This window comes from Sphaeramia orbicularis, chromosome 12 (genome assembly GCF_902148855.1).
Source record: "Sphaeramia orbicularis chromosome 12, fSphaOr1.1, whole genome shotgun sequence".
Classification (NCBI taxonomy): domain Eukaryota; kingdom Metazoa; phylum Chordata; class Actinopteri; order Kurtiformes; family Apogonidae; genus Sphaeramia; species Sphaeramia orbicularis.
The window spans coordinates 2,377,598-2,405,020 of record NC_043968.1 but is presented as its reverse complement, the minus strand read 5'-3'; the positions used below and the strand labels follow the sequence as shown (position 1 = coordinate 2,405,020).

General features: G+C 34.8%; 1 protein-coding gene across 3 annotated transcripts in view; it reads left to right on the top strand.

The window, feature by feature from the left end:
- Positions 1-27,423, top strand: part of tprn (taperin) — an 82,618-nt gene that overhangs the window by 43,891 nt on the left and 11,304 nt on the right. For 2 of the 3 annotated variants that reach the window (XR_003936943.1, XM_030150501.1), the window contains exons 4-5: positions 21,820-22,030; positions 27,070-27,198. Coding sequence is in view for 2 of the 3 variants with exons in the window: in XM_030150501.1 (XP_030006361.1) it covers positions 21,820-22,030; positions 27,070-27,198 (340 nt within the window). In the remaining variant the exon portion in view is untranslated. Of the gene's footprint in view, positions 1-21,819; positions 22,033-27,069; positions 27,199-27,423 lie in introns of all 3 variants that reach the window. The other variant, XM_030150502.1, reaches the window with a different exon arrangement.

Genomic DNA, 27,423 nt, shown 5'->3' with positions numbered 1-27,423 from the left:
CAGTGTATTTCAGTGTATTCTTTGTGTATTTTTTGCATACTGGTTGATAATAACTGTAAAATGAATGCACAGTGTCGGCAGAGGCTGCGTTTCGATGCATGTAAATAACATTTTTCTGCGTCACAGGAGTCTTCGTCATTACTTCTGCTGTTTAAGTCGACTTCCTCTCTGCTCGTCTCTCTCCCCTTTCCCTCTGTCACATATCCATGGCGCCTGTCGCCACGGCAACATGAGCCGCGGCCATTCTATCCTGTCATTAGGATTCCAGGATAAGGACACACACACACACACACACACATGCGGCGTTATGTCAGTGTTGATGGTGCAGTTTTTTTGGACTGGCAGTAACAGTATCTACTGCAGATGTGTGAAAGGGTTTCCTCTGTAATCAGCAAAAGCAAATCAGTGTTTGTGTGGGCGGAGCCTTCAGATGTTTAGAGGAGTGAAGCAGAGGTTCAGGACATGTGGACGACACCAGCTCATACACATGTACACTAGATTTAAAACAGAACTAAATGTGTTTTAAAGGTTCATGTCAGTATTTAGTTTGACCTCTGAGCCCAAGACAAGAAACAGCACAAACAGTTACAAACATATGACATGAGCTGGATTAAACCGGATTGTTTAGGTCATTTTTTATTCGTCTTGTTGATGATTTTGCTCATTTTGTTGATTACCTTGTTTATTGTTGTTCATTTTAGTCATATTTTATTCAATCTGTAGATTATTTTCTTTTTTTAAATTATTTTGCCAATTTTGTTGATTATTTATTCATTGATTGATTGTATTTATTCCAAATATGAATGTCAAAACAGAAGAAAAATAAATAAACAAAACACTTAAACATAAAACATAAGACATATAATACATATTCGAAAAGGAGTGAGAAGCACAACTTATAAACTCCCACCCCTTCTCCTTATATAATTAATAACAATAATAACCTTCCTAGTCTCAGCATATATATATATATATATATATATATATATATATATATATATATATATATATATATATATATAATATATGTGTGTGTGTGTGTGTATATATATGTATATATATATATATATATATGAATATATATGTATATGTGTGTGTGTATATATATATATATATATGTATATGTATGTATATATATATGTGTGTGTATATGTATATATGTATGTGTATATATATACATATATATATATATATATATATATATATATATATATATATATATATATATATATATATATATATGTATGTGCGTGTGTGTATGTATATATGTATGTATGTATGTATGTATGTATGTATGTATGTATATATAATTTTGTTTATTGTTGTTCATTTTAGTCATATTTCATTCAATTTATTGATTATGTCCTCCTTTACCTCCACCAGGAGGTATTGTGATCACTTTGCTTTGTGTGTTTGCGTGTTAATTACCTCTGCCAAGGAGGTTATGGTTTTGCCGGCGTTGGTTTGTCTGTCTGTCTTTCTGTCTGTGTGTAAGATAACTCAAAAAGTTATGGACAGATTTGAATGAAATTTTCAGGAAATGTTGATACTGGCACAAGGAACAAATGATTAAATTTTGGTGGAGATCAGTGGGGGCCCACTGATCTGCCTTGGCAAGAGGTCTGTACTCTCCGAGTGCTTTTCTAGTTTGTTTGTTTGTTTGTTTGTTAGCAAGATAACTCAAAAAGTGATGGACGGATTTTCATGAAATTTTCAGGAAATGTTGATACTGGCACAAGGAACAAATTACTACATTTTGGTGGTGATCGGTGGGGGGCAGATCTGTCTTGGCGGAGGTCTGCGCTCTCCGAGTGCTTTTCTTGTTTTGTACATTATTTTGCTCATTTTGTTGCCTGTTTTGGTCTTTTTTTATTTTGTTGATCATATTTGTTCATTTTTGTTCATTACTGCCATTACTGGGGTTTGTCTGTTAGAAAGACAACTCAAAGTTATGGACGGATTTAGATGAAATTTTCAGGAAATGTTGATACTGGCACAAGGAACAAGTGATAAAATTTTGGTGGTGATCGGGGGGGGGGTCTGATCTGTGATGTCAGAGTTCTGCGCTCTCCGAGTACTTTTCTGGTTTCAGTCTGTGGTCTGTGAATATGTTGAACTAATTATTCAACAGCACATGAATATACAAAGATTCTGTCCGGTCCAATTATTAGTCATATATCCTCTGTTATTAGCTGTATATATCACTACAGTTGTAATATTTATGTTCAGTAAAGGTTTGTGATCATATTTGTCGTGTTTTAGTTCCAGTACCAGAGTGATTCTCTAGTTTATTTATGTAATGATGCTGTCTGTAAGGTCCTTCTGTAAAGTCCGGATCCTAAAACCAGTAGATCACCCAGACTTCTACTACAGTTCCAAACACACAACAGTTATTTTCAGGTGATCAAACCCTATTGAAAATCCTCCCACATCCTCCACACTGAACCTTTAAGCGTGCACGAAGGCGGATGAAACACAAACGCAACTCCTGTTTTTTTCCCTCCTACTTTTGGTCGTATCGTGGTTTATTTCTGTAAAGGTCGTCACACTCCTACAGTGGGTGACGCCTCCGCAGCCGCCATCCTCCTTCATTCGCCGGTTCGTGGATTCACGTCCGAGGTGCAGCGAGCGTGGGCGTCGTCGGGCTGAATCAGTGTAATGATGGAGTATCACATACGGCGTCGATAAACTGGTGTAGGTGTTTGGCGCTCGCAGCTGACAACCAGAAAGCTGTGTTTACTCTGGCACGTCTCAGAACGCCGTGACTCACTGGTGTAATAGTATGACCTTTGACCGCCAGGCCCACGGAGGAAGCCCATGAACATACAGGGAAAGAGACGCATTACAACATATTAGTTCTGCAATAGAGCGCGATATTTCATACACATATACACTGTATTTAAGACACACAAAAAACAGAACTAAATGTGTCGTAAAGGTTAATGTCAGTATTTAGTTTGACCTCTGACCCCAAGACAAGAAACAGCACAAACAATTACAAACATGTGACGTGTGGAATTAAACCAGATTATTTAGGTCATTTTTTTAGTCCTTTTTGTTGATTATTGTATTCATTTTGTTGATTATCTTGTTCATTTTTTGTTCATTATGGTTATATTTTATTCAGTTTGTCGATTATTTTCTTCTTTCTGTTGATTATTTTGCTCATTTTGTTGCCTATTTTGGTCATTTTTTACAAATTTTTGGGGGGGGGGGGTTATTAATTTTTTTTCATTTTGTTGATCTTATTGCTAGTTTTTGTTCATTTTGGTTATATTTTATCCAATTTGTTGATTATTTTCTTCTTTTTGTAGATTATTTTGCTCATGTTTAGCTTATTTTGGTGATTTCACTCATTTTTAAAATTTTTGTGTTCATTTTTTTTTCATTTTGTTAATTATTTTGTTCATTTTGTTGATTATCTTTTTTATTGTTGTTCATTTCAGTGATATTTTATTCGATTTGTAGATTATTTTCTTCTTTCTGTTGATTATTTTGTTCATTTTGTTGATTATCTTGTTTATTGTTGTTCATTTTAGTGATATTTTATTCCATTTGTCGATTATTTTCTTCTTAATGTTGATTATTTTACTCATTTTCTTGCCTATTTTGGTAATTTTTACAAATTTTGTTGTTTTTTGTGTTAATTTCTTTTATTTTGTTCATCATGTTTTTCGTTTTTGTTCATTTGTATTATCTTTTATTCATTTTGTTGATTATTTTATTCTTTTTGTTGATTATTTTTTAAAATTTTTTGCTTATTTTGGTAATTTTTCTCATTTTGTTCATTTTTGTTCATTTTGTTGATTATTTTGGGAATTTTTTGATCATCTTATTTATTGTTGTTCATTTCAGTGATATTTTATTCAATTTGTCGATTATTTTTTCTTCTTTACGTTGATTATTTTGCTCATTTTGTTGCCTATTTTGGTAATTTTACTCATTTTGTTGGTTTTTGTGTTCATTTTGTTTATTATTTTGTTCATTTTTGTTAATTTTGTCTGGGGTTTTTTTGCTGTTCATTTTTTAAAATTTAAAAAAAGTAAAATTACATGAAAATCTTTGCATGTACAAACTATCCTTTCATCAAAAAACATGAGCAATCTGAAATGTTCTAAAGTGAAGTAGGTGTAATTTTACTAATATTCTGCCTGTTGTTAATGTTTTATTTATTTGTAGATTCACTGTCGTCTGTAAACTATAAACTGTGGCATAATATTGTTAAAATTACGCTTGTTTTTCAAAAGAAATTTCAGGTTATTCATGTTATTCACATTTTTTAATGGATGGTTTGTAGATGTAAACATTGTCCTCATGTAATTTTACCTTTTTCACACTAAAACATAGAGAAAAGTTTGTAGTTGTCATTATTTATAGATTATTACGCTGTTATTTTACTGTTCCGACCCACTTTTGATCCCATTGATCTGAATGAGGAACTGAAATGAGTTTGACCTTCCTGTTTTACAGCGCGTTCTCATCCACAGTTTTACACCAGCTCCCAAACAGATCCACTTCACATGAATCGAGGCCTTTTATTACATGTGTTTCTGTTCATGAACACACTTTGTATGTAAGCCGACACCAACAGGGTGGAGATGGAAACCTCGGCGATCGGCTCTGTGCACACACTGTCATTGTGGCAGCGTTCAGGGCGGTTAGCGCATAAAAGAGTCCGACAAAGTCTGCAGTAACGGCCGCAAGAGATGGCCTCATCAAACACTTAATCCCCCAGTTTTACTTTCATTGTGTCCGTGTTTCACAGGACTATATCTTACATCAGACTCACACAGGCTTCTATGTAAATAATTTTAATTACTAATTTAATAATTTAATTTTTAACCCATAAAAGTCCAAACATCCACCAGCGACCAAAACCATCTACTGATCTAAAACGTTTAATAACTTCGGATCCACTAATCCTATCAATACATGGAAATAATTGGTGTAAAATACAGTTCTTCATCTTTTCATGGTCATCAGATATGACCCATTTGGACGTTCAGAGGCTCTGTAGTTACCGTGGAAACACGGTCATCTTCTACAACATTGATTCACCAGAAAAACCCATGGAGTTGGATCAGTGACAGAAGTTGTAGATGCTTGTTTTTATGTTCAGTCTTTGATATCCTAGTGGAAAAATTCCCTTTTTCTTCAGTTTTTTCTGTTGTAAAAGAATAACCTTTAAATTTCCTCTGAATTATAATGAACATCTACATGATCAGTAAATCTATCTATCTATCGATCGATCGATAGATAGATAGATATAGATATATATAAAAAATATTTATTTATTTATTTATTAGTGGAATTGTAAGTAAATATATGTGTATATACATATGCAAGTAGAAGTACAGACTATTACTTTACTCAAGTACAAGAACGTTTCTTCATTTCTACATTGTTTCTGTAAAACTTAATAGTTTATAACGTGTAAATACTTACAGATATCAAAAGTTACTATTGATCACTGATTGGAAGTCATATATGGACTTCCTGGATATGGATATATATGGACTCATTTGGATTCATGACCTTTGACCCTGAGTGACCTTGAAGGGTCAAACTCAAGGTCACCAGTGTTTACATAGCAACAATCTCCTTCTTTGAAACCACTGTTCGGATTCATTTCAAATGTCTTATGTATCTTCCTTGGGACAATGTCTACAAAGTTTGTTTACAGTGTTGACAAATTTTGTTTTTTGAAATTGTGATGAATCTTTGAAGTATTACAAATGTTCCTTTCCTTCTACTGGTCCATATTTGGATGGTTTAGAACATGTGAATGGTTCCAGATATCAGTCTAGTTCCTATTGATCACTGATAGAAGTCATATCTGGACTGTGATCGGATGGGTGAAGTTCTCCTCCAGTGTAAGTCCCGCCCACTTAAATAGTTAGATTGGTCTGCATCCAGACCACAGGACTGGAACATAGAACAGAACCAGGACTGGAACATAGAACAGAACCTGACAACCTCACAGCCCCACTACTTCCTGAATTTAACCTCCAAAGACCCACTGTCCACATTTATGGACAAGAGTTTAATAACTTGATACAAAAAAAAGAAAAGAAAACTGTCCATCATAAAGGACATTCCATAAAAATTTTAAAAACTGCATCTGAAAAAACTGTTGCATCATGATGTTTCCAATATAGGCACTTATTTAATAAAAAACAAAAAAAGCTAGTACTTTGCTGACATTTCCTGGGTCTTAGGAGGTTAAAGCAGCTCCGTTATTTCCTGTCTTCATCATTGGACACTGATTAATGCAGGTGTGTCTGCTACTTGTTGTTGTGATACTGTGGTCAGACACACCTGGATTAATGAGTGTGTCCAATAATAAAAGACAGGAAATAAAGGAGCTGCTTTAAGTTCAGGAAGTAGTGGAGCTGTGGATGGAACACATTCAACTGGGGGTTGATTCTAGACAGAACATGTTGGTGAGATACAGGGACATTGGTCCTAGTTTTTATTTTTTACATAAGAGAATCCATTTCAACATAAATATGCTGTTTTTATCTGATTACTCCGCTTGTCTTTCTCTTAAGCTTCATTCAAATGGAACACGATGGAGTAAAGTCATAAACTCAACCTCACTGACCCTGTGGAACACACCCTCCTGACTTTCCTTCTGCCTCCAAGGTGTGTTCCACAGGGTCAGGGCAGTCACTGATAAGGTTCCTGTTTGATTTAACGTCAGAACGCAGACTAATCAATCATCGACGCGGCTAAATGTATTGATTTTTACAACATAACGACATTAGCACGAGCATTTGATACAGAAAAGCCAATACATACACTGTTAAAAAAAACAAAAAAAACATAAACGGTAATATTGTGGCAGCTGGGGCACCAAAAAAATGCTGTAAAATAATGGAAAATAACCATCTCATAAAAATACGATAATTTTCCATAATTAAAATACAGTTTTTTGCCCTAACTTTATATGAGATTTTGCTTTTTTTTTTTTTTTTTTTACTTTTTAATGTTTAATAAAGAATATTTACATGTATTAAAACAATCAAATTACCTTTAAATATATATATAAATAATTTTCAATGAGACTCAGTTGTCCAATCCACTGATAAAAACTGTATTTGGACAGTTTATCAGTGCTTATACATGTTATACATTCACAAAAACACATTTATTCAACATTTTTGTTGTGAAACCTCCTGTAATTACACAAGATATTTGTCAATTAACGAACAAGTCTGATTAAACTGACAGAACAAATACTTCTTTTACAGTTAATTGTCAGTAATTTTATCTCGTTTTATTTATTTTTTTTACAGTATTAAACTTTAACAGTTTAATTTCATAAATAGAAAATAAATATTTGTGAAATGACGATACATTTGCAAAAGTATTTTAACTGTATTTTTCTGTGAAAAAAGAAAAAATTTCTTTTAAAAAATTTTAATTTTATGGTTATTCACAGTTACTGTGTTTTCATGTTATTTTACATTTGACATTTGACTAAAATCACAGTCTTTTTTTGTAATGCCAATGATATTTTCCTGCATCTTAAGAGTACAGGAAAAATCTGTAAAATAAACAGTGAAAATTCTGTTAAATTACAGATTTTTTTACAGTGTAGTATAGTAACAGGAAGTGAAGGACGTTGCAGAAATACTAGTGAATATTTCAGATAATCGTCCTTTTATGTTTATTTTTTATTAATGTTCATGAGGATCATCAATTCCAGTTCAGGTTTATGATGTACTGATGTTAAATGTGGTGGATTTGAGCCTCAGACAGCTTCAGCCTCTCAGTGTAACCACGGTGACGTCGACCATTGGCTGAATATAAAACATTGTAAAGAACAGCTTTGAAGTGACTGAAAGAAGTGAGTGATGAAAATAGACTCATTATTTTCAACCTGCGTCTGGTTCCACTACGGCACAATTCTGACCTTTTATGAAGAGAAAAGTATCGACCTCCTCGACAGAAAACCGTTGAAGCTGATTTAATCACATATTCGTCGTGTATTTTAGGGGTTTTTAGACGTCGGTGTAGAAACAGTGACTGTATTCCACTTTTAAATGTATTTTTTATGAGAGGAAATGAAAGAAAAAGTCTGAAAATATGCATTGAACAGTGCAGGATGAACAGGGAGGGGATGGTTTTTGTTTTGTCTTTTTTAAAACTACAAATAATGAAAATGACAAAAGATGCATCAGGAGATTTTAGAAGCATTTTAGAAGGAAAGATGACAATTTAACCCTTAGGGGTCCACGGTCACAGCCCTGCAACTGAATCACATGAAAATTTCAACACGTCATAGCGTCGGAAGTCGGTCTCTGTGCCAAAAAATCGATATATTTAAAAATCGTGATTCTCATTTACTACAATTCAGAATCGATTTAAAATGTCCCAAAATTGATTTTAAAAAATAAAAGAAATCCGCTGGCAGTCTACCTCTGTTTTGTACGCAGGATGTCCTGACTAGGGCTGTGTATTGGCAAGAATCTGGTGATATGATACAAATCACAATACTAGGATCACGATACGATATATTGGAATATATCATGATACTGTTAAAAAAGCTATATTTTGTTTCTTTTTTTTAAATGATTATTTTCTTGAAGAATTGAATTACAACAGAAATATGCACAAATACTAAACACATTTTTATTTGATCCCAACAGGATCTAATGTTATATCACAAAATGTTCCTGTGGTAAAACTGAAATTCTGTTTTACAGACATTACAGTTTAAGATCCTGTTCAAATGTTCATATTCTATTAGTTCAGATCTAACATCCAAACATTATTTTTGTGCAATCCCACCAAAGGAACTAACACTATTTAATTAAAGAGTGTTAAATAATAATAAATAAAATAGAAACAAAAAAGAAAAACTAAAAAACAAAAATGAACCTCCACAATATCTGCATTTGAATAAATGCCTAAAAATATCAATACAGTACTTTTTAATATCAATACAGTATTGTGAAATGAAATATCGCGATATATTGGAGGACCAATATTTTCTTACACCCCTAGTCCTGATGTCATCACGCAGCCGATTCTGGAACATATGCATGCGGGGTAAGCACCAAAACAAAGAGGAAACTAATGGAGGAAGTAGGGTTAGCGGTTAGTAATTAGCGTAATTAGCGGCTAGCACATTGACATGCAATCAAATGGTGTTAAATAATACGTGAAAGGATGAAAATGCTTACATATATGTAGCACACCAAATGCAATAAACTGGCATCACATACAATGTGATTTGATGAGCTCAGTCTGTCATCCGCATCACCCAGAGTTTAATGACACAGTGCAGAGTCAGCCACCAGCAGCAAACCAACACACACTACTGTGCCTCACCAAACTCCTGCCAAGCATGGATAAATGTTTAAAACTGAATAAATGTGAAAAAGACATGTGAATGTCTACATTTGTCATTCTGTCTTCCAAAGCAGACTGGAGTAGATCATGAGGATCCTTTGCACACCTATAGATTGAAGCAGAAATCATTATGAATCAAATTGTTTTGAATCGAAAATTGTTTTGAATCAAAAATTGATTTTGAATCAAATCGTAGCCCCAAAAATCGGAATCGAATCAAATCATGAGCAAGGTTTTAATAGTTTTGGATTTTTCATCATAGTTTAGTTTTATTTAGTTAGTTTAGCCAAAATAGGCTCAGACCCCTAAGGGTTAATCCAAACTAACCACTGCAATGATATTCATACCATAATATAAAACTGTATTCTAACATGAGTCATTATTGTTTTGTATCTCAGACCCCTGTTAGAAAAGAAACACCTGAACTCAACGTGTCCACATACTTTTGTCCACATAGTGCACTTGTAATCCTGTTTAATATAAAGTACAGTACATCATGTTCGGTCTGTTCTGAGGCTGAATTCCATCCGAGTTTTTCAGCCCAGTTTCATGGTGGTGTTCTCGGAGGCAGAAGAACATTTTGGACACAAAACACAAAAGGAGAAGTGAGTGAGAGAGGAAGTGGACGGTATGTCTTCATCGACGGCCAATAGGAAACCGGGGAACGCTGCCAGGAATGTTTTCCAGGCCACCCAGCATGACGTGTCCTGGTTTTACTGGGACATGTTTGTTTCTGCACAGGCCGAGACGAGTGGATTTATCCATTTACGCAGGGGTGGCCGAGCAGGCGCCTGATCAGAACCCACCCAATATATATGATACTAGAGCAGCAGTGAAGTGACCGTGATGCGTTCAGGCTCCATCATCCACCATCTCAGATTTAGACTTGAACCCTTAAACACACAGAACTGTTTCAGTAACAGTTCACAAATGAATGTTTCTCTATATTTAACCTTTTCTAAGTGATTTTTCACCATTTATTATTTTATCATCTGCATTTAGCATTAAACAGTGTAAATTATGTGTTTTCCTATATTTAATTCACTGATCTTTAGGGGTGTCAGGAAATATCAGTTCTGCAATATATCATGATATTTCATTTCACGATACTGTATCGATATTAAAAAGTACTGTATCAATATTTTTTAGGTATTTATTCAAATGCAGATATTTTGGAGGTTCATTTTTGTTTCTCTTTTTTGTTTGTATTGTATTTATTGTTATTTAACACTCTTATTAAATAATGTTAGTTCCTTTGTTGGGATTGCATAAAAATAATGTTATGATGTTAGTTATGAACTAACCTATTTTGGTCATTTTTACCAATTTTGTTGATTTTTTTGTGTTAAATTTTTTTGTTGTTGATCATATTGTTTATTTTTATTCATTTTGGTTATATCTTATTGAATTTGTTGGTTATTTTCTTCTTTTTGTAGATTATTTTGCTGATTTTGTTGATTATTTTGTTTATTGTTCATGTTAGTCATATTTCATTCAATTTGTCGATTATTTTCTTCTTTTTGTAGATTATTTTGCTCATTTTGTTGCCTGTTTTGGTCATTTTTACATTTTTATAAAATTTAAAAAAAATTTTTTTGTTCATCATGGTTATATTTTGTTCAATTTGTTGATTATTTTCTTCTTTTTGTATATTATTTTGCTAATTTTTTTGCTTATTTTGGTAATTTTACTTATTTTGTTAATTTTTGTGTTCATTTTGTTGATTATCTTGTTCATTTTTGTTCATTTTGTCGGGGTTTTTTTTGCTGTTTCGTTTTTTTTTCTCTCTCTTATTGCGCAAGTTATATGCGAATGGAGGTCGTGGTGATTTGAAGTATCCTAAAAGCACTTTCTACTGTGAGAGGCAGATGTTAGTTCCTTTGTTGGGATTGCACAAAAATGATGTTCTGATGTTAGTTCTGAACTAATAGAATATGAACATTTGAACAGGATCTTAAACTGTAATGTCTGTAAAACATCATTTAAGTTTGAACACAGACACATTTTCTCGTTATCTGAGTGTTTCAGTTGTATTTTACAGTCAATGTGCTTTAAAAAAAAATCATCCTCAAATATTGAAAAAATTAATTATTTGTTCCTTGTGCCAGTATCAACATTTCAGTATTGAGACCCAATGGATGATACAAAATTGAAACTCATACATGGAAATTGATATTTGAAAAAAAAATATTTGGGTTGTTCAGACGGACCAATAAAGGCTCCAGTTTCAAAAAACTGGAATTGATTTAATGGTTCAGACTTTACAGGGTTAAAAACAGAACGTATAGGACCAGGTATTGTTCAGTTCCTGATACAAACAGTAATTTAATAAAAAGGACGATTCTTTGGTTTTATTTTTCATCTCATCAGATCAGTTTTTGAACATTAAAAAGAACCTCTTTTCCACTCATTGCAGTTCTCCGTTCATTAATACTGTGAAAACTGTGAATCCAATCACTGCAAAGGCCCTGCAGTATGTATTCGTTTCAGTTTCAGCCCATCTCACCTCAGGACGCTCTTGTTCCCATGATAATCGAGTCGTGACCCACTTTCAGAAAACTCCGACAGAGTAAATGTATTTGTGCAAATGCAGACGTTTTCATCCCAGCGTTCAGAACTCAGTACTGTATGACTTCAGCTACAAAAATATAAAGGTTTACCCTGTTTTCACTGATGTGTTTGAATAAGAAACTGCAAAATATAAAGGTTTACCAGGTTTTCACTGATGTGTTTGAATAAGAAACTGCAAAATATAAAGGTTTACCCTGTTTTCACTGATGTGTTTGAATAAGAAACTGCAGATGGAAGAGAGTGGAAAGGGAGGGGAAGGGAATAGTAATATAATCAAAATAGAATAGAATAGAATAGAATAGAATGGTACTAAAATTGGAATGGAATGGTAATATAATTGGAATAGAATGGAATGGAATAAAATGGAATGGTAATATAATCGGAATGGAATGAAATGGAATGGTAATATAATCGGAATGGAATGGAATAAAATGGAATGGTAATATGATTGGAATGGAATGGAATGGAATGGTATTATAATTGGAATGGAATGGAATGGTAATATAATTGGAATAGAATGGAATGGTATTATAAAGGGAATGGAATGGAATAAAATGGAATGGTAATATGAATGGAATGGTAATATAATTGGAATAGAATGGAATGGAATGGTAATATAATTGGAATAGAATGGAATGGTATTATAATCGGAATGGAATGGAATAAAATGGAATGGTAATATGATTGGAATGGAATGGTAATATAATTGGAATAGAATCGAATGGTAATATAATTGGAATGGAATGAAATTGAATGGAATGGAACGGAATGGAATGGTAATATAATCAGAATAGAATGAAATAGAATAGCCTTTATTGTCAGTGTCAGATGAACACCAGAGTTATATAAATACATTTATTATTATTATTATTATCATTATTATTATTATTATTATTATTATTGTTCTAAGAGACATTCAGCACAAGTGCAGCTTCCCCAAACCTGCAGTTTTCCCTTTCCTTCCAGGTTTATGTTCCACTCCCTCCTGTAGGTTTCACTTCCTCTTATTGCCACTGCCTGGTGGTCATATTTGTGCTGTTACTAACTCTAACCCAAGAATGACTGTAAACTCAGTATCTGCCAGTCAAATCCCTGCTTTACCATGGTACATATACGGTGTTCTGGTTCAGTACTCAGCCAATGAGATGAAGAGAAGTGAATGGACTGATACTAAAATCCAGGATTTTAGAAACGATAGCGTCCTCTTCCTTCCATCAAAGCTGGATAAAGGAGCGAAAACCCCCAAAAAGTACAAGCAGTCATTATTTCTCCATAAATCCTTGAAATATCTTAATTGGTATCAGCGCGGACAGTGTGAGTCTGAAAAGCAGCGTCATGACGGGGTTGTTAGAGGCTCATGTGGTGAAAGATGAATGAGAAAGTGGGACTGATTGGGCTGAGACTGGCCTTAATCTGGTCCTGGGCTGATCCGTCCCACAGCCCCAGGACACCAGACCAATCACTTCTGCCTCCGTGATCCAGCCTTTTATCCATGACATGAAAAAGAGCCAGACTCAGGCCGCAGACGAGAGGGCCGATCCGAGGCCCGTTCACCTGAGAAGAGTCACCACGGAGCAAAAAGGAAAGTGAAAGAAGCTGAAAGAGGAAGCCGGCCCAGCGGCCCGGCCCGGCGGCAGGGCTGATTTATTGATGGAGTCCTCTGGCATCGACAGACTTCCTCTAAGACAGGACGCCAAGTCAGAAAGGAAACACTTCTACTGGAGTAAGGTTTAAGACGGGAACTAAAAAGGCAGTTTTAGGGCTATAAATATGTGAGGGCTGGGACGGAGGAAATAAAAGCCCACAGCCGCTCAGATTCACTGTGGATCTGAAAGATGTGGACAAAAGTATGTGGACACGGTGAATTCAGGTGTGTCTTTTCTAACAGGGGTCTGGGATACAAAACAATAATGACTAATGTTAGAATGTAGTTTCATATTATGGGATAAATATCATTACATTAGTTAGTTTGGTTTAACCCTTAGTGGTCTGAGCCTATTTCGGCCGTTTTTCAGTACTTTTGATTTTGCCGTTATACTATATATAAGGAGCCTTTTCAAAGACTTTAAACCTTACGCCACAGACGGGAACTAAAAAGGCAGTTTTAGGGCTATGAATATGTGAGGGCTGGGACTGAGGAAATAAAAGCCCACAGCAGCTCAGATTCACTGTGGATCTAAAACATGTGGACAAAAGTATGTGGACATGTTGAATTCAGGTGTTTCTTTTCTAACAGGGCTCTGGGATACAAAACAATAATAACAAATGTCATAATATCTGTATTATAAAAGGCAAGTGGCCTCTGTGTGTGTGTGTGTGTGTGTGTGTGTGTGTGTGTGTGTGTGTGTGTGTGTGTGTCCGGGGATTCACACTAAATCCGTCCACAGCTGACTGCTCAGTTTGTCATACTTAAGTATTTTTGGCCAGACTAGTGAAGTGGCAAGTTAACAGGACCAACATTTTGGGAGATATTAGTAGTTTTGGAATACAATAGCCCCGTGTTTTTCAACCTTGGGGTTTGGACCCCATGTGGGGTCACCTGAAATTTCTAGTAATTGATAAAAAAAAAAGACAAAAAAAAAAAACTTAAGTGGCAAGGTTTCCCAGTAAAAGGATCGACGTTATTCCAATGCAAACTTTGGTGCTGCTGGTGGATATCCACCCAAGGTGAGCCTCTAAATAAGACCCTCTTTCCTCCTCATTTCAGTTTAACCCCTTGAACACTGGTTTCAGATATTTGTGGTGCAAGATTTTATCAGTTTGAGAAAGAACAGACTGTACCACATAACTTAAAAAGGGACTTGGGAGCAGTTAATGCAGTGTTTTTAACCTTAGGGTCGGGACCCCACGTAGGATTAGGGATGGGAATCGTTAAGAATTTAATGATTCCAATTCCATTATCGATTTTGCTTATCAATCCGATTCCTTATTGATTCTCATTGGGTGAGGGAATAAAAGAGTACAAACAGGTGTGTTTGCATTAACTGTCTTTTATATTTCCATCTGCACAGAAAATATAACATATACAGTATTTACAAATAATAACAGATGACACTGGACCTGGTTTGAGGGGGGGGGCTGCAGTGAAAGTGAAATTAAAGACTCTTTACTAATTCCTCTATTGCCACATTTCTACTACGTAGAATCGGTTCGACTCGGCCAGTCTCCCATTGTTATGCACCTCATTTCCTTTCCCCTACCTTCGGAAACTTGTATTTGGGTACAACATTTGTTGCCCGCACCGGAACTGGAACTGGGCCCGGCGTTCACTCTGCCGCTACATTCACAAGCGTCGCTAAGTAGCAAATCAAATATGTGACATTCCTGTAAATGAACCACATGCTGTGGACAAATGTTTGAACAGATTGGAGGGATTCCACCCTTTCTTAGAAATGGAAGCTTTGACAGTGTTCCAGTGGACCTGGTGTCGTCTGTTTAGACCGTTTCTGCCTCAACACCATGTTGGCTTCGTTCTGACCAAAACAATGCAGCGTGCGCGTGACGTAATTGTGCATTCACAATGAAGGCAGAATCGATAAGCAGAATCATTAAGCAGGCAGGCAAACGATTCCAAGGAATCGAGCTACTGGGAACCGGTTCTCAAAAAGAACCAGTTCTCGATTCCCATCCCTACGTAGGATCGCCTGAAATTTCTAGTAATTGATAAAAAAATTTTAAAAGTTTGACACGACTGATTTATACCATATATGATTATCTCAATTATGTGCTTTTTTATATATAACCCACAATTATATTAGTTTATATAAATACAATATATAAAGCATATAATGCATGTAAGTAGTAACTACTGCTGTGTGTTCGAGTGTGCACAGTCTGATCATTAGTGTCATATCAGGGTCCATGTCAGTGTTGTCAGTGTTTGTTTGTTTGTTGACTAAACGCCGTCCGTGATGCTGATCCTGAACCTGTCGTTGAAGTTGTCGCGTTGCTGCTGCTGGCTCGATGCCTTGTGATGGAGATTAGTGATTAGTGCAGCTTTAGCTCAGGGCCTGCAGTGGATGGAGCCAGGTACTGTACGTTAAGAGCAGTCAGCTGACGGCCAACCTGCTGCTATATTTGTGTATGCATGAGTCGTCTCCATGGCAACCAGCCAGAAAGTATGAAAACCTCCCGGCCATGTGTTGGCAACGCCCCCACACTCACGTACAATGCCAGCATCGGCGAGTGGTGATGAAACAGTTTTCACTCAGATCCAAAATAAACTATGAATCACACAGTGACAAAAGCATGAACTAAAACACAAAGAACATATTGTATAGAAATCAGGCAGGAAGTGGTTTTAGAATCAACCTGGAAGTGATGTTTAGCTCAGTTCTACAGAAGCATAAATGAACAAAATAATAATAAAAAACAGTAGGGACAGCAATAAAGAAACAGACAACAAAATGAACAGAAATGAGCAGAATGATTAACTATACGGACAGTCATGAACCAAAACTTAACCAACAAAAGGAACAAAAATGATGAAACAATCAACAACATGGACAAAAATTAACTAAAACATTCATAAAATGAACAAAATATTCAACATAAAGGGCAAGAATAAGGAAAATGATCTAAAAAGTTGACAAAAAATAACTGAAAATGACCAAAATAATCAATAAACGGAACAAAAACGCAGAAAAAGCAACCAGATGGACAAAAATGAGCAAAACTGAACCAAATAGTATAAAACAAAAAAACAATAGGGACAACAATAAAGAAATAATCAACAAAATGAACAAAAATGAAAAGAATAATCAACAATAAGGACAATAATGAACCAAAAATTAGCAAATTAACCAAGAAAATGGACAAAAATGAAGAAAGTATCAACAACATATACAAAAATTAACTAAAACATCCATAAAATAAATCAAATACTCAACACAAAGGGCTAGAATGAAGAGAAATAATCCAAAAAGTAACTGAAAATGACCAAAATCATCAACAAAATGAAGAAAATAACCAACGAACAGAAACAACAAGGTAGAAACAATCAACAAAATGGACAAAAATGAACTAAAACATCCATAAAATGAACAAAAATTCAACACAATGGGCAAGAATAAAGGGAAATAATCCAAAAAGTAACTTAAAACAACCAAAATAATCAACATAATGAAGAAAATAACCAATGAACGGAAACAACCAGGTAGAAACGGTCAACAAAATGGACAAAAATGGTGTCCACATACTTTTGTCCACACAGTGTAAGTTCCTGGTAACAAAGTTCATGGGAATGTGGTGTAAAAGGGGTTAATGTTCCGGTTCTTAAACCTGTATCTGTCAGACGTGTCATTGGTGACAGATTGAGTCCATCAGGTCTCATGTTGGATTACACACCCCTCAGAGCTGCAGTGGCAGACCTCCGAAACACTGCCAAACAGACATGTCCGACAGCATCACCTGGGGAGGATCAATCCCAGGCTGGAGGCCCCTGCGAGGCCCCTGTGAGGCCCCTGCGAGGCCGCCACCTGTCCCACTGAGGACCGCAGACGCCCACCGCATACGGGTCGACTAAAACCACATGTACGGCTGCAGGAAACACGAGGAGGCAGTTAGCTCATGTGGAGCTAAACAGGGATTATACAGTGAGAACAAATGACTGATATACATGGAAATACCCACAATGCACTGGGTCCAGGCTTTTCCCTAGGTTTCTGGAAGCTTTAACCAGTAGGAGAAGGATTTACACTGGAGGATCCTCTCATAAACCAGGGTTATAATAGTTTGGGATTTTTCATTATAGTTTAGTTTTTTTGAGTTTTGACTTCTTTTTCTCTAATTCAGTTAGTTTTAATTAGTTTTTAGTGCAGGTTTGCTAGTTTTTATTAGTTTTCATTTTTTTCTAAATGCTTAGTTTTAGTTTAGTTTTAGTATTAATTTTAGTTTTGTCGTATCTTTTCTCTTCTTCTCTGTCGTATTCAAATAAATCCCAGACAGGACTCTGCTGCTTGCTCCCAACTTTAGTCTCCATGTTTCCAGGCAGAGTGGGGACTAGAAGACGACTGGAAACCACAAGTGACGAGAAGTGACGGACTGTGAAGTGTCGTATGGTGCCGCTAGCTAAAATTGCTAGAGCGAAATAAATCGATTTCGTATCAATCCGACATTGACAAAGACGAAAACAAAGGGAATTTTATCCATAATTTTTATCCATTTTAGTTAGTTTTGTAAACATACAATACAGTTTCAGTTAGTTATGTTTTTTCTTTTAATTATAGTTTTCATTTATTTCAGTTTAACGATAATGTTTTTTCAATTCTAGTTTTCGTCATTTTGTTGGTTTTCGTTAACGATAATAACCTTGCTATAAACACCGTAAAAACAGTCCTTATGACAGTGTTTTCCCACATGGGGTCGCCTGGAATTCAAATGGGGTTGCCTGAAATTTCCAGTAATTGACAAAAAAAAAAGAAAAAAAAAACCTTATTAATAACAAGTATATGTTGAGTTGACAGAGACAGTCTCAATCCATAAAAGACAAACTGTGAGTCTGAAACTGTACTTATTTATTAACAGTTTGTTTCTGTAATTGTTTTAACCTTGTTTTTACTTTTAGCCCCCCCCACCCCTCAAGGAGACGTTGCTCTTTGATCAGGCTGCATTTGTCAATAACAATCTGTTCTTAATTGCATGCCTGCATAAATAAAGGTTAAATAAAAGTTGTTTTTTTTTTTTTTTTTTTTACTATACTTTAGTCTAGTTTAACCACGTTTAACCCTGTAAAGCCTGAACCATTAAATCAGTGTTTTTCAACCCTGGGGCCGGGACCCCACGTGGGGTCGCCTGGAATTCAAATGGGGTCGCCTGAAATTTCTAGTAATTGATTTAAAAAAAAAAACAAAAAAACAAAGCAAAACTTACCAGTAAAAAAAATCTGTTGAGTTGACAGAGACAATCCCAATCCATAAAAGACCCAGACAAACTGTGGTTGTGGAACTGCAGCACTGTGGTTCTGTTTATCTGTCAAATGTTCATTGTGGTCAGGTTCAGATGCTGCAGCTCTTTCATAATTCATAGTTTCAGTTCTTGTTTGTTCAGTATTAATTGTCCTCCTTGTAAATCCCAGCTGGACTGACTGTACATATTCTGACCAAGGAAAATCAAACTCTCCCTTTGTGCAGTAATCTACACCTGGATTTACTGCCTCCGTCCAGAATAATATACATTATATAGACTAAATGTCCTCTAAAATTAACCTGTATTTGAAACACAGTATAGCAAACTGTTACATGATCAAAAACAAATTAATTTTAGCAAAAAAAAAGTCTCTGTAGCAAAATATTGTTTCATATTTAGTTCCTATCAGTGCCTGTTTTCTGTTTGTTTTTGGAAGTCAGTCATTTCTTGCTTTGCGTAATGATAGTAACAATAATAATAATCATCACTGGTTTGACATTCATTTGGTCTGGCTGGTTTCCACGGCGATGCCTCAGCGTTATACGACTGGGTTAAACCCTGACTGTGTCATTTGAGAGTAATAAGGAAGAAGGTCGTAACCCGTTAATGTTCACCACAGATCACAGCCCAAAGCCTTCGGAACGTTCAAGTCTGAACTGAGAACCGGAAACTCTGACACTGGTCCAACACCGGTCCATGGAGGTGGTCTAGAACTGGTCCAGACTCAGACTCCAACACTGGTCCATGGTTGGTTTGTTGTGTTGGTAAACAGAGGTGGTCTAGAACTGGTACGGACTCAGACTCCAACACTGGTCCATGGTTGGTTTGTGTTGGTAAACAGAGGTGGTCTAGAACTGGTCCGGACTCAGACTGAACAGTAAAGAATGTAGACCATTTTAGTTTAGTTTAAGGAGTTTTCATTTTCATTTTCTGTATCATTCACTATATGGACAGAAGTATGTGGACATGCAGACTCATTCCAGGTTTGGTGTGGAACCCATTGTGTCCACTCACGTTACATACAGAACCTGTCCATTTAAACGCATATTAATCACAAATGATTTTGCATCAGCGGTCATTTTCGTGAAACTCTCTGCCCAAAATATGCCTGTGAGAGATTAAAGAGATATTTGATAAAATAGTAGCGTGTCATTTTCGTGTCCTTTTTACTGTGTTACATGCAGATTTTTGTATGCACACATCAAATAAAAATGTGTTTTATCACAGTAAATATTTATTTTGAGAATAGACCCAAAGTGCCTCCAAACTTGCTTCATAACATTAGTCTACATCTGGGTTGAATTTTTAGCCTCATGTCCTGTTTTTAGGACCAGTTTCAGAAAAACACCCAGTTTATGTTGGGATAAATATTACTACACTGGTTAGTTTGGGTTAAATGCCTCAGAGGTGGTTTTGACTCCATTTCTCTCAACAGTATTATTGTTTTTATCCATGACTATGATTTTAAATGTTCTTCCTCTAAATTTCTAAAATATTTTTCCTGCTCTGACTGTAAATAATAACTTTCTACCACATGTAACCATCTACTTTTATCACATCTGACTGAGGAAGAAAAATCTACCGTTAAACTTTAAGGAAATGTTGATGTTTTTATCTCAAAGAATTATCTCAAATAATTAGAATTATGTCAATAATTATGTGAAAGTTGTACTTATTGGGTGTGTTAACTGTTATTTATTGCTACTGCATTGTCACTGTATTTATTGTGAATGACGTGTCAATTTTTCATGTCTTTTTAACTGGGACCCCAGGAACACTAGCAACCACTACAGTGGAAGCTAATGGGGATCCCCAAGAAACAATAAACAATAAACAATAAAATCCTCATGAACAGGACTTCTTACAGTTGTAGACATGATGTGTCCCAATACTTTTGTCCATATAGTTTAGAAACATCAATATTATTATTAGTAGTAGTAGTAGTTTTGCTGTTATTTATAAATAAATAAATATATACCATAACATAATTACTTTTTATTATCATTTATGACTATTATTTATTTCCACTAGTACTTTCTAATGTGCAATATCTTATTTTTTACTACTTTTTCATAGTTATTGTTATTAATATTTTCTTGTAATATTTCTGTCATGTGTACATTCGTTTTTGTGCTGCTACTGGAACCTTATTTTCTTAATCTAATCTAGGGATGTAACGATTACCGGTATAACGATAAACCGCGGTAAAATTCCTGATGGTTAGTATTGGCATTTAAATTATAATTATCATGATAACCATGTTAGATAGATAGATAGATGGATGTGCGGTAATCTATCTATCTATCTATCTATCTATCTATCTATCTATCTATCTATCTATCTATCTATCTATCTATCTATCTATCTATCTATCTATCTATCTATCTATCTATCCATCCATCCATCCATCCATCCATCCATCCATCCATCCATCCATCCATCCATCCATCCATCCATCCATCCATCCATCCATCCATCCATCCATCCATCCATCCATCCATCCATCCATCCATCCATCCATCCATCCATCCAAAACAACTCAAACTGGATATGGAAAATGGTCAAACAATGGCCATCTTTAATGCACATTTGTATGTTTGATGTTTACATGTTAATATTTGAGTGTTTCTGCCAACAGAAAGTACATTGTGCTGTTATTTTATTATTATTTTTTTATTATTATTATTTTTTATGTATTTATTTATTTTTCAAAATACAACTTGGTTAAATTATTTCAGTGTGTGTATCAGTACTTTTTGAACATTTTGAGCACAGTTTCAACAATACTGTGATAATAATGATAACTGTGATCATTTTGGTCGCAATAACTGTGATATGAAATTTTCATATCGTTACATCCCTAATCTAATCTAATCTAAAATCTAGTTTTATCCTTCATGGAGTCAAAGTACGTTTGTTACCAGAGGGAATCACTGACTTCCTGTGAATGTAACGTGTTGGTTTGTGTTTCGTTTCCTGCAGTTGAAGATCTCCTTCAACGAGTCCAGTCTTCAGAGTACGTACGAGTACCCGTCGGAGAGCAGCGTATGGGACAGCGGCGACGAGGACGACGAGGACAAACAGGACGGGAAGGCAGCACCGGCGGCAGACGAGCAGCCCAGCATGGTGGGACGGATCCACATCCCCAGACCCAGTTTGACCGGATCCCCGACTCACAGCAGCAACAGCAACGGTGAGAGCCAGAGAATAATCCCATTAAAGGCCTGCATCTGGGTTTGTTTATTTATTAATTTATTTTGAATTAGCATTAAAACCAAACAACAAAAAGATTATATAAAAGAAAGTCCAACATTTGAAAAGGAGCGGGATGAAGTTTAACCCCTTACCCCATCCTTCTACCTGCCCTAAATTCTGACACAAAACACAAAAAAAACTGCTGTAAATATCAAGGATAGACTGTCCATTTAGCAGCAGCAGCATTTCATGCTAAAGTAAACTCTGTCCTTTTTGTAGCTGTAATAGTACACAGTGTAATTTGGGGTTTTTCACTGTTATTATTTTCCTGGTCCCGCCCACTTCAGATCATGTTGGGTTGAATGTAGAAGCTGAACTCAAATTGGTTTGACGTCCCTGCTGTGGAAGAACCAACATGACAAAGAGAATGATATAATAATAATAATATAAGAAAAAATAAATAAAGTAGGAAATGAGAAAATGCAGAAAATGAACAAAATAAAGAGAATAATCAAAGAAATTATTAAAATAGGAATAATGATAATAAAAGGTTGGAAATGATCATCAAAATGTGCAAAAATTAAGAGAATAATGAAAAGAATAAACCAAAAAAAACACAATAATGAAAAAAATTAACAAAAATGAATACTGAAAAATATGAGGAAAACATGGCATGTTTTTTTTTTTTCAATATTCTTCATAAAAATTGGATTACTTATTTATTTTATTTACTGACAAAAACGGTGCTTTTATTCATTCCATGTTTTCTTTTCTGTCTGTTTTAGTCACATGACACACACAGGAGTTAGAACTGGATTGCATAACCATTGTTTTTGGATGGTCTAATAATTTTTTTTGTGTGTGTAAATGATAAACTGAGGCTAAATATTATTAAAACTGCGCTTATTTTTCTTAAAACACTTTCATAATGTAATTTGGGGTTTTTCACTGTTATTATTTTCCTAGTCCCGCCCACTTCAGATCATGTTGGGTTGAATGTAGAAGCTGAACTCAAATGGGTTTGACGTCCCTGCTGTGGAAGAACCAACATGACAAAGAGAATGATATAATAATAATAATATAAGAAAAAATAAATAAAGTAGGAAATGAGAAAATGCAGAAAATGAACAAAATAAAGAGAATAATCAAAGAAATTATTAAAATAGGAATAATAATAATAAAAGGTTGGAAATGATCATCAAAATGTGCAAAAATTAAGAGAATAATGAAAAGAATAAACCAAAAAAAAAACACAATAATGAAAAAAATTAACAAAAATGAATACTGAAAAATATGAGGAAAACATGGCATGTTTTTTTTTTTCAATATTCTTCATAAAAATTGGATTACTTATTTATTTTATTTACTGACAAAAACAGTGCTTTTATTCATTCCATGTTTTCTTTTCTGTCTGTTTTAGTCACATGACACACACAGGAGTTAGAACTGGATTGCATAACCATTGTTTTTGATGACTTTGGATGGTCTAATAATTTTTTTTGTGTGTGTAAATGATAAACTGAGGCTAAATATTATTAAAACTGCGCTTATTTTTCTTAAAACACTTTCATAATGTAATTTGGGGTTTTTCACTGTTATTATTTTCCTGGTCCCGCCCACTTCAGATCATGTTGGGTTGAATGTAGAAGCTGAACTCAAATGGGTTTGACGTCCCTGCTGTGGAAGAACCAACATGATGCAGAGAAAACAGGAAACGAGTTCATGATTCACTCTCATTATCTCTGAGGGTGTGATCTGAACTATGAGCAATTAAAACTCTATTTTAGAAACAAACAGGCCTGTGTGAACTCTGTGGATCACATGTGATGATTAGTGTCAGTGCTTTATACTCACAGGTTTTATGACTTATTAACCTGCTGGTATCGAGGTGAGCATATTATGCACACTTTGCACTTTAATGTTATAACAGGTCAGATTATTATTTTTTCACAATTTGTTTTAGGTCAGAATTCAAAAGTTAATTTTTGCATGATTTTATAAAATTCTGATCCATCCATTAAAATCATCACATTGTAAAAAAAAAAAGTGTTAAATTCCTACACTAACACCTTTCCACCAAGTGAGTATAAAATTCACAGACATATTTTAGCATTTGACCTAGAACCAAAAATAATAATGTACATGAATTAATGTTGGTGTTAATCACTGACATATGCCAGGATGAAAAAATAAAACAAATCAGGAATTAAATTTTTATGAAGAATATTGGAAAAAAAACCAAAACATGCCACATTTTCCTCATTTTTCAGTATTCGTTTTTGTTAATTTTTTTCATTATTGTGTTAATTTTTTTTATTCTCCATTATTCTCTCAATTTTTCTCGTTTTGATGATTATTTCCAATCTTTTTTTATTATTCTTATTTTGATCATTTCTTATATTATTCTCTTAATTTTGTTCATTTTCCGCATTTTCTCATTTCCTGCTTTATTCATCTTTTCTTATATTATTCATTAGTTCATGAACTCGTTTCCTGTCTTCTCTGCATCATGTTGGTTCTTCCACAGCGGGGACGTCAAACCCATTTGAGTTCAGCTTCCACATTCAACCCAACATGATCTGAAGTGGGCGGGACCAGGAAAATAATAACCGTGAAAAACCCAAAATTACATTATGAAAGTATTTTAAGAAAAATAAGTGCAGTTTTAACAATATTCAGCCTCAGTTTACCATTTACACATACAAAAAAAAATATTAGACCATCCAAAGTCATCAAAAACAATGATTATGTAATCCAATCTTAACTCCTGTGTGTATCATGTGACTAAAACAGACAGAAAAGAAAACATGGAATGAATAAAAGCACTGTTTTTGTCAGTGCAATGACAAAGGTATTGATTTAAGAACTGAAGTGATTTTGGTTATTATCCCAAAAAAAAACATTTTAAATGGATAGATATCAGCTCTGAAATTAAACTACTATGAGCTATTTTTGTTGGTATCATTATATTTGTCCAAATAAATGGACCTGTAGTTGTAAACAGGCTTTAAAATGAACAAGAAACTGAAGAAAACGGGGGGGGGGGGGGGGGGGTGTCTAAGAATTTTTTCCGAGACTGTATTGTTTTGGACGAACAGTAGTAGGCTTTTATTTTGAAGGACCGGTCCACATCAAACACACAGATCTGCAGCCATGAAAACTAGTTGGACTTCATATTCTAGAGGGTGGAGGACGACTCATCAGATGTCTTCATTTAATTTCCTTTGCCCTGCCTTAAACATGCTCACTTTGACTAATGGACTCCAAGAGAAAATCCACCATCAGCTGCAGAAAACAGACAGGAAACCCAGTAAAACGACAGAATCTAAGTCCTGTCTGCAGCGAAACACATTTTACAACAGTCCTTATGACTAAAAAGCATGAATTTCAGGTGGTTAGTATTAACCCTTTCATGCATGAATTATGAGAACCTTAATCAAGATTTTTTTTCCAGTGTTTTTATTCCTCTTTAAGCATGAAAATTATCTTATGAACCTGTTTTTCATGGAGTTCCAAAAATGTCCACTCAGCCTGATACCATGTGTTTATTTTTCGAAGCAAAGAAACATGTATTTACTGACGTACAGTGTGAAAACTATGAAATAAAAACATTTTTAATGCTGCTAATCTGACGTTTTCTCACATTTGAACATACTCTAATACTAGTCACTACTCACTTCATGGAGATAATATGCAAAAAAAGTATTTTTGTTTAAAAAAACAAACAACCCTGTTAATTACAGTCTAATAACAATAACAAGCAATTGATTTACACTCGGTCATGTTACTGCAGATCAGGTTTATCAAGAACATCACAGTTACAGTAATGGTATGAATTATTATTAGGATAAAGTAAGCCAACTATGAGTGTGAATCTAAGATTTTGCTTAGATTATATTATTTGTTTTACTATATTATTGTTTAAAACTGTGCCATCTTGTTATCTTTTTTGTTTCTGCAACTTTTCTTCTTGTAAATAGGGAAGGCATAAATAAGCTGCTGCTTCAGCCGACGCCTTCTTGCCCCTGTTTAATATAGAAATCCAAACTGTATGTATGTATACATCATGTTCTGTTAAATAGATGAATAAATTACTACTGCTACTACTAATTGCAGTGTATGGGATGGTGCATAAGCATCCACTGTGTTGGCTGATATGGATCTAAAACAACAAAATCCATGAATATATAAGAGAACAGCTTTGAATAACTGTCCACTGTAGTGACCAGTATGCATGAAAGGGTTAAAAAATAGACATTAAACACCTAACAATGGTTAAAAATTCATATATTTTCATAGATTCTTGCCAACTACTGCTGTTATCGACGACTGTTTTTATAATCAGTGGTGGTTTTCAGTATTATTTTAAGAAAAAAGGGTCAACTCTCTGATTCCAGCGTCTTAAAGTTTTATTAAAATTTCAGTTTTATTTCCCTCTTTGTCAAAATAAACTGAACAACTGACATTTAATCACATCCACACCTTTTCCAGACCAATCGATTAGTCAAAAACACAAGTGAAAATAATCAATAGTTGTTGTTTAATACATTACACACTTCAGCTAAAGAAAATAGATTCAAGTATTATAAAAATAATGGAGCATGTGCATCATTCTAGACCTTTAAATGGATAAATGTGAACATGTAGAGCATCTCCTTTGAGTCATGATACTTTTATGTACATATATGTGCAGAGTTCGCCCCCTGGTGGAAGAACATAAAAGTACACAAAGAAAATATATGAGTCAACATCATGAACATAAATAACATATATTTATATGAAATGCAGAATGTAATTAAATGTAGTTGGTTTGTGTTTTTCAAAAAGGTAAAATGACAAAAAAAATCTTTTTTAAGACATTGTGTGTTCTTTTTTTCCAATGAAACTTCTCATTCTCCCCTTTCAACATATATTTGAACATATATTTAACTAATAATTATTGTCATTATCTGCACATGTAGCACGAAATATGAACACTTTTGTATTTTTATTAATATCATAATCTTTATTTGAGTTTTTCTTGCCTTTTTCTGCCAGACACTGTCCAACTACGTCCCCAAACACTCGGTGGACTTCAGCACGTGGCAAGAACAAAAACACGACGGCGGCGTTTCCCAGGAAGACGTCACTTCACCACAACAGATGCAGCTGACAGAGGAGGTCATGGTGAGAGAAACACCATGAAAACATGGAATATCAGAGACGACTTTTGCCGCTGTTTCCACTACATGGAACCGGCTCGACTCTGGGTACCAGGTCCTATCCTGTAGAGCCGTTTCCATTACAGCACAGGTGTCAAACTCCGGTCCTCGAGGGCCGGTATCCTGCATGTTTTAGATGTTTCCCTCTTCCAGCACACCTGACGGTTGTTATCAGGCTTCTGCAGAGTTG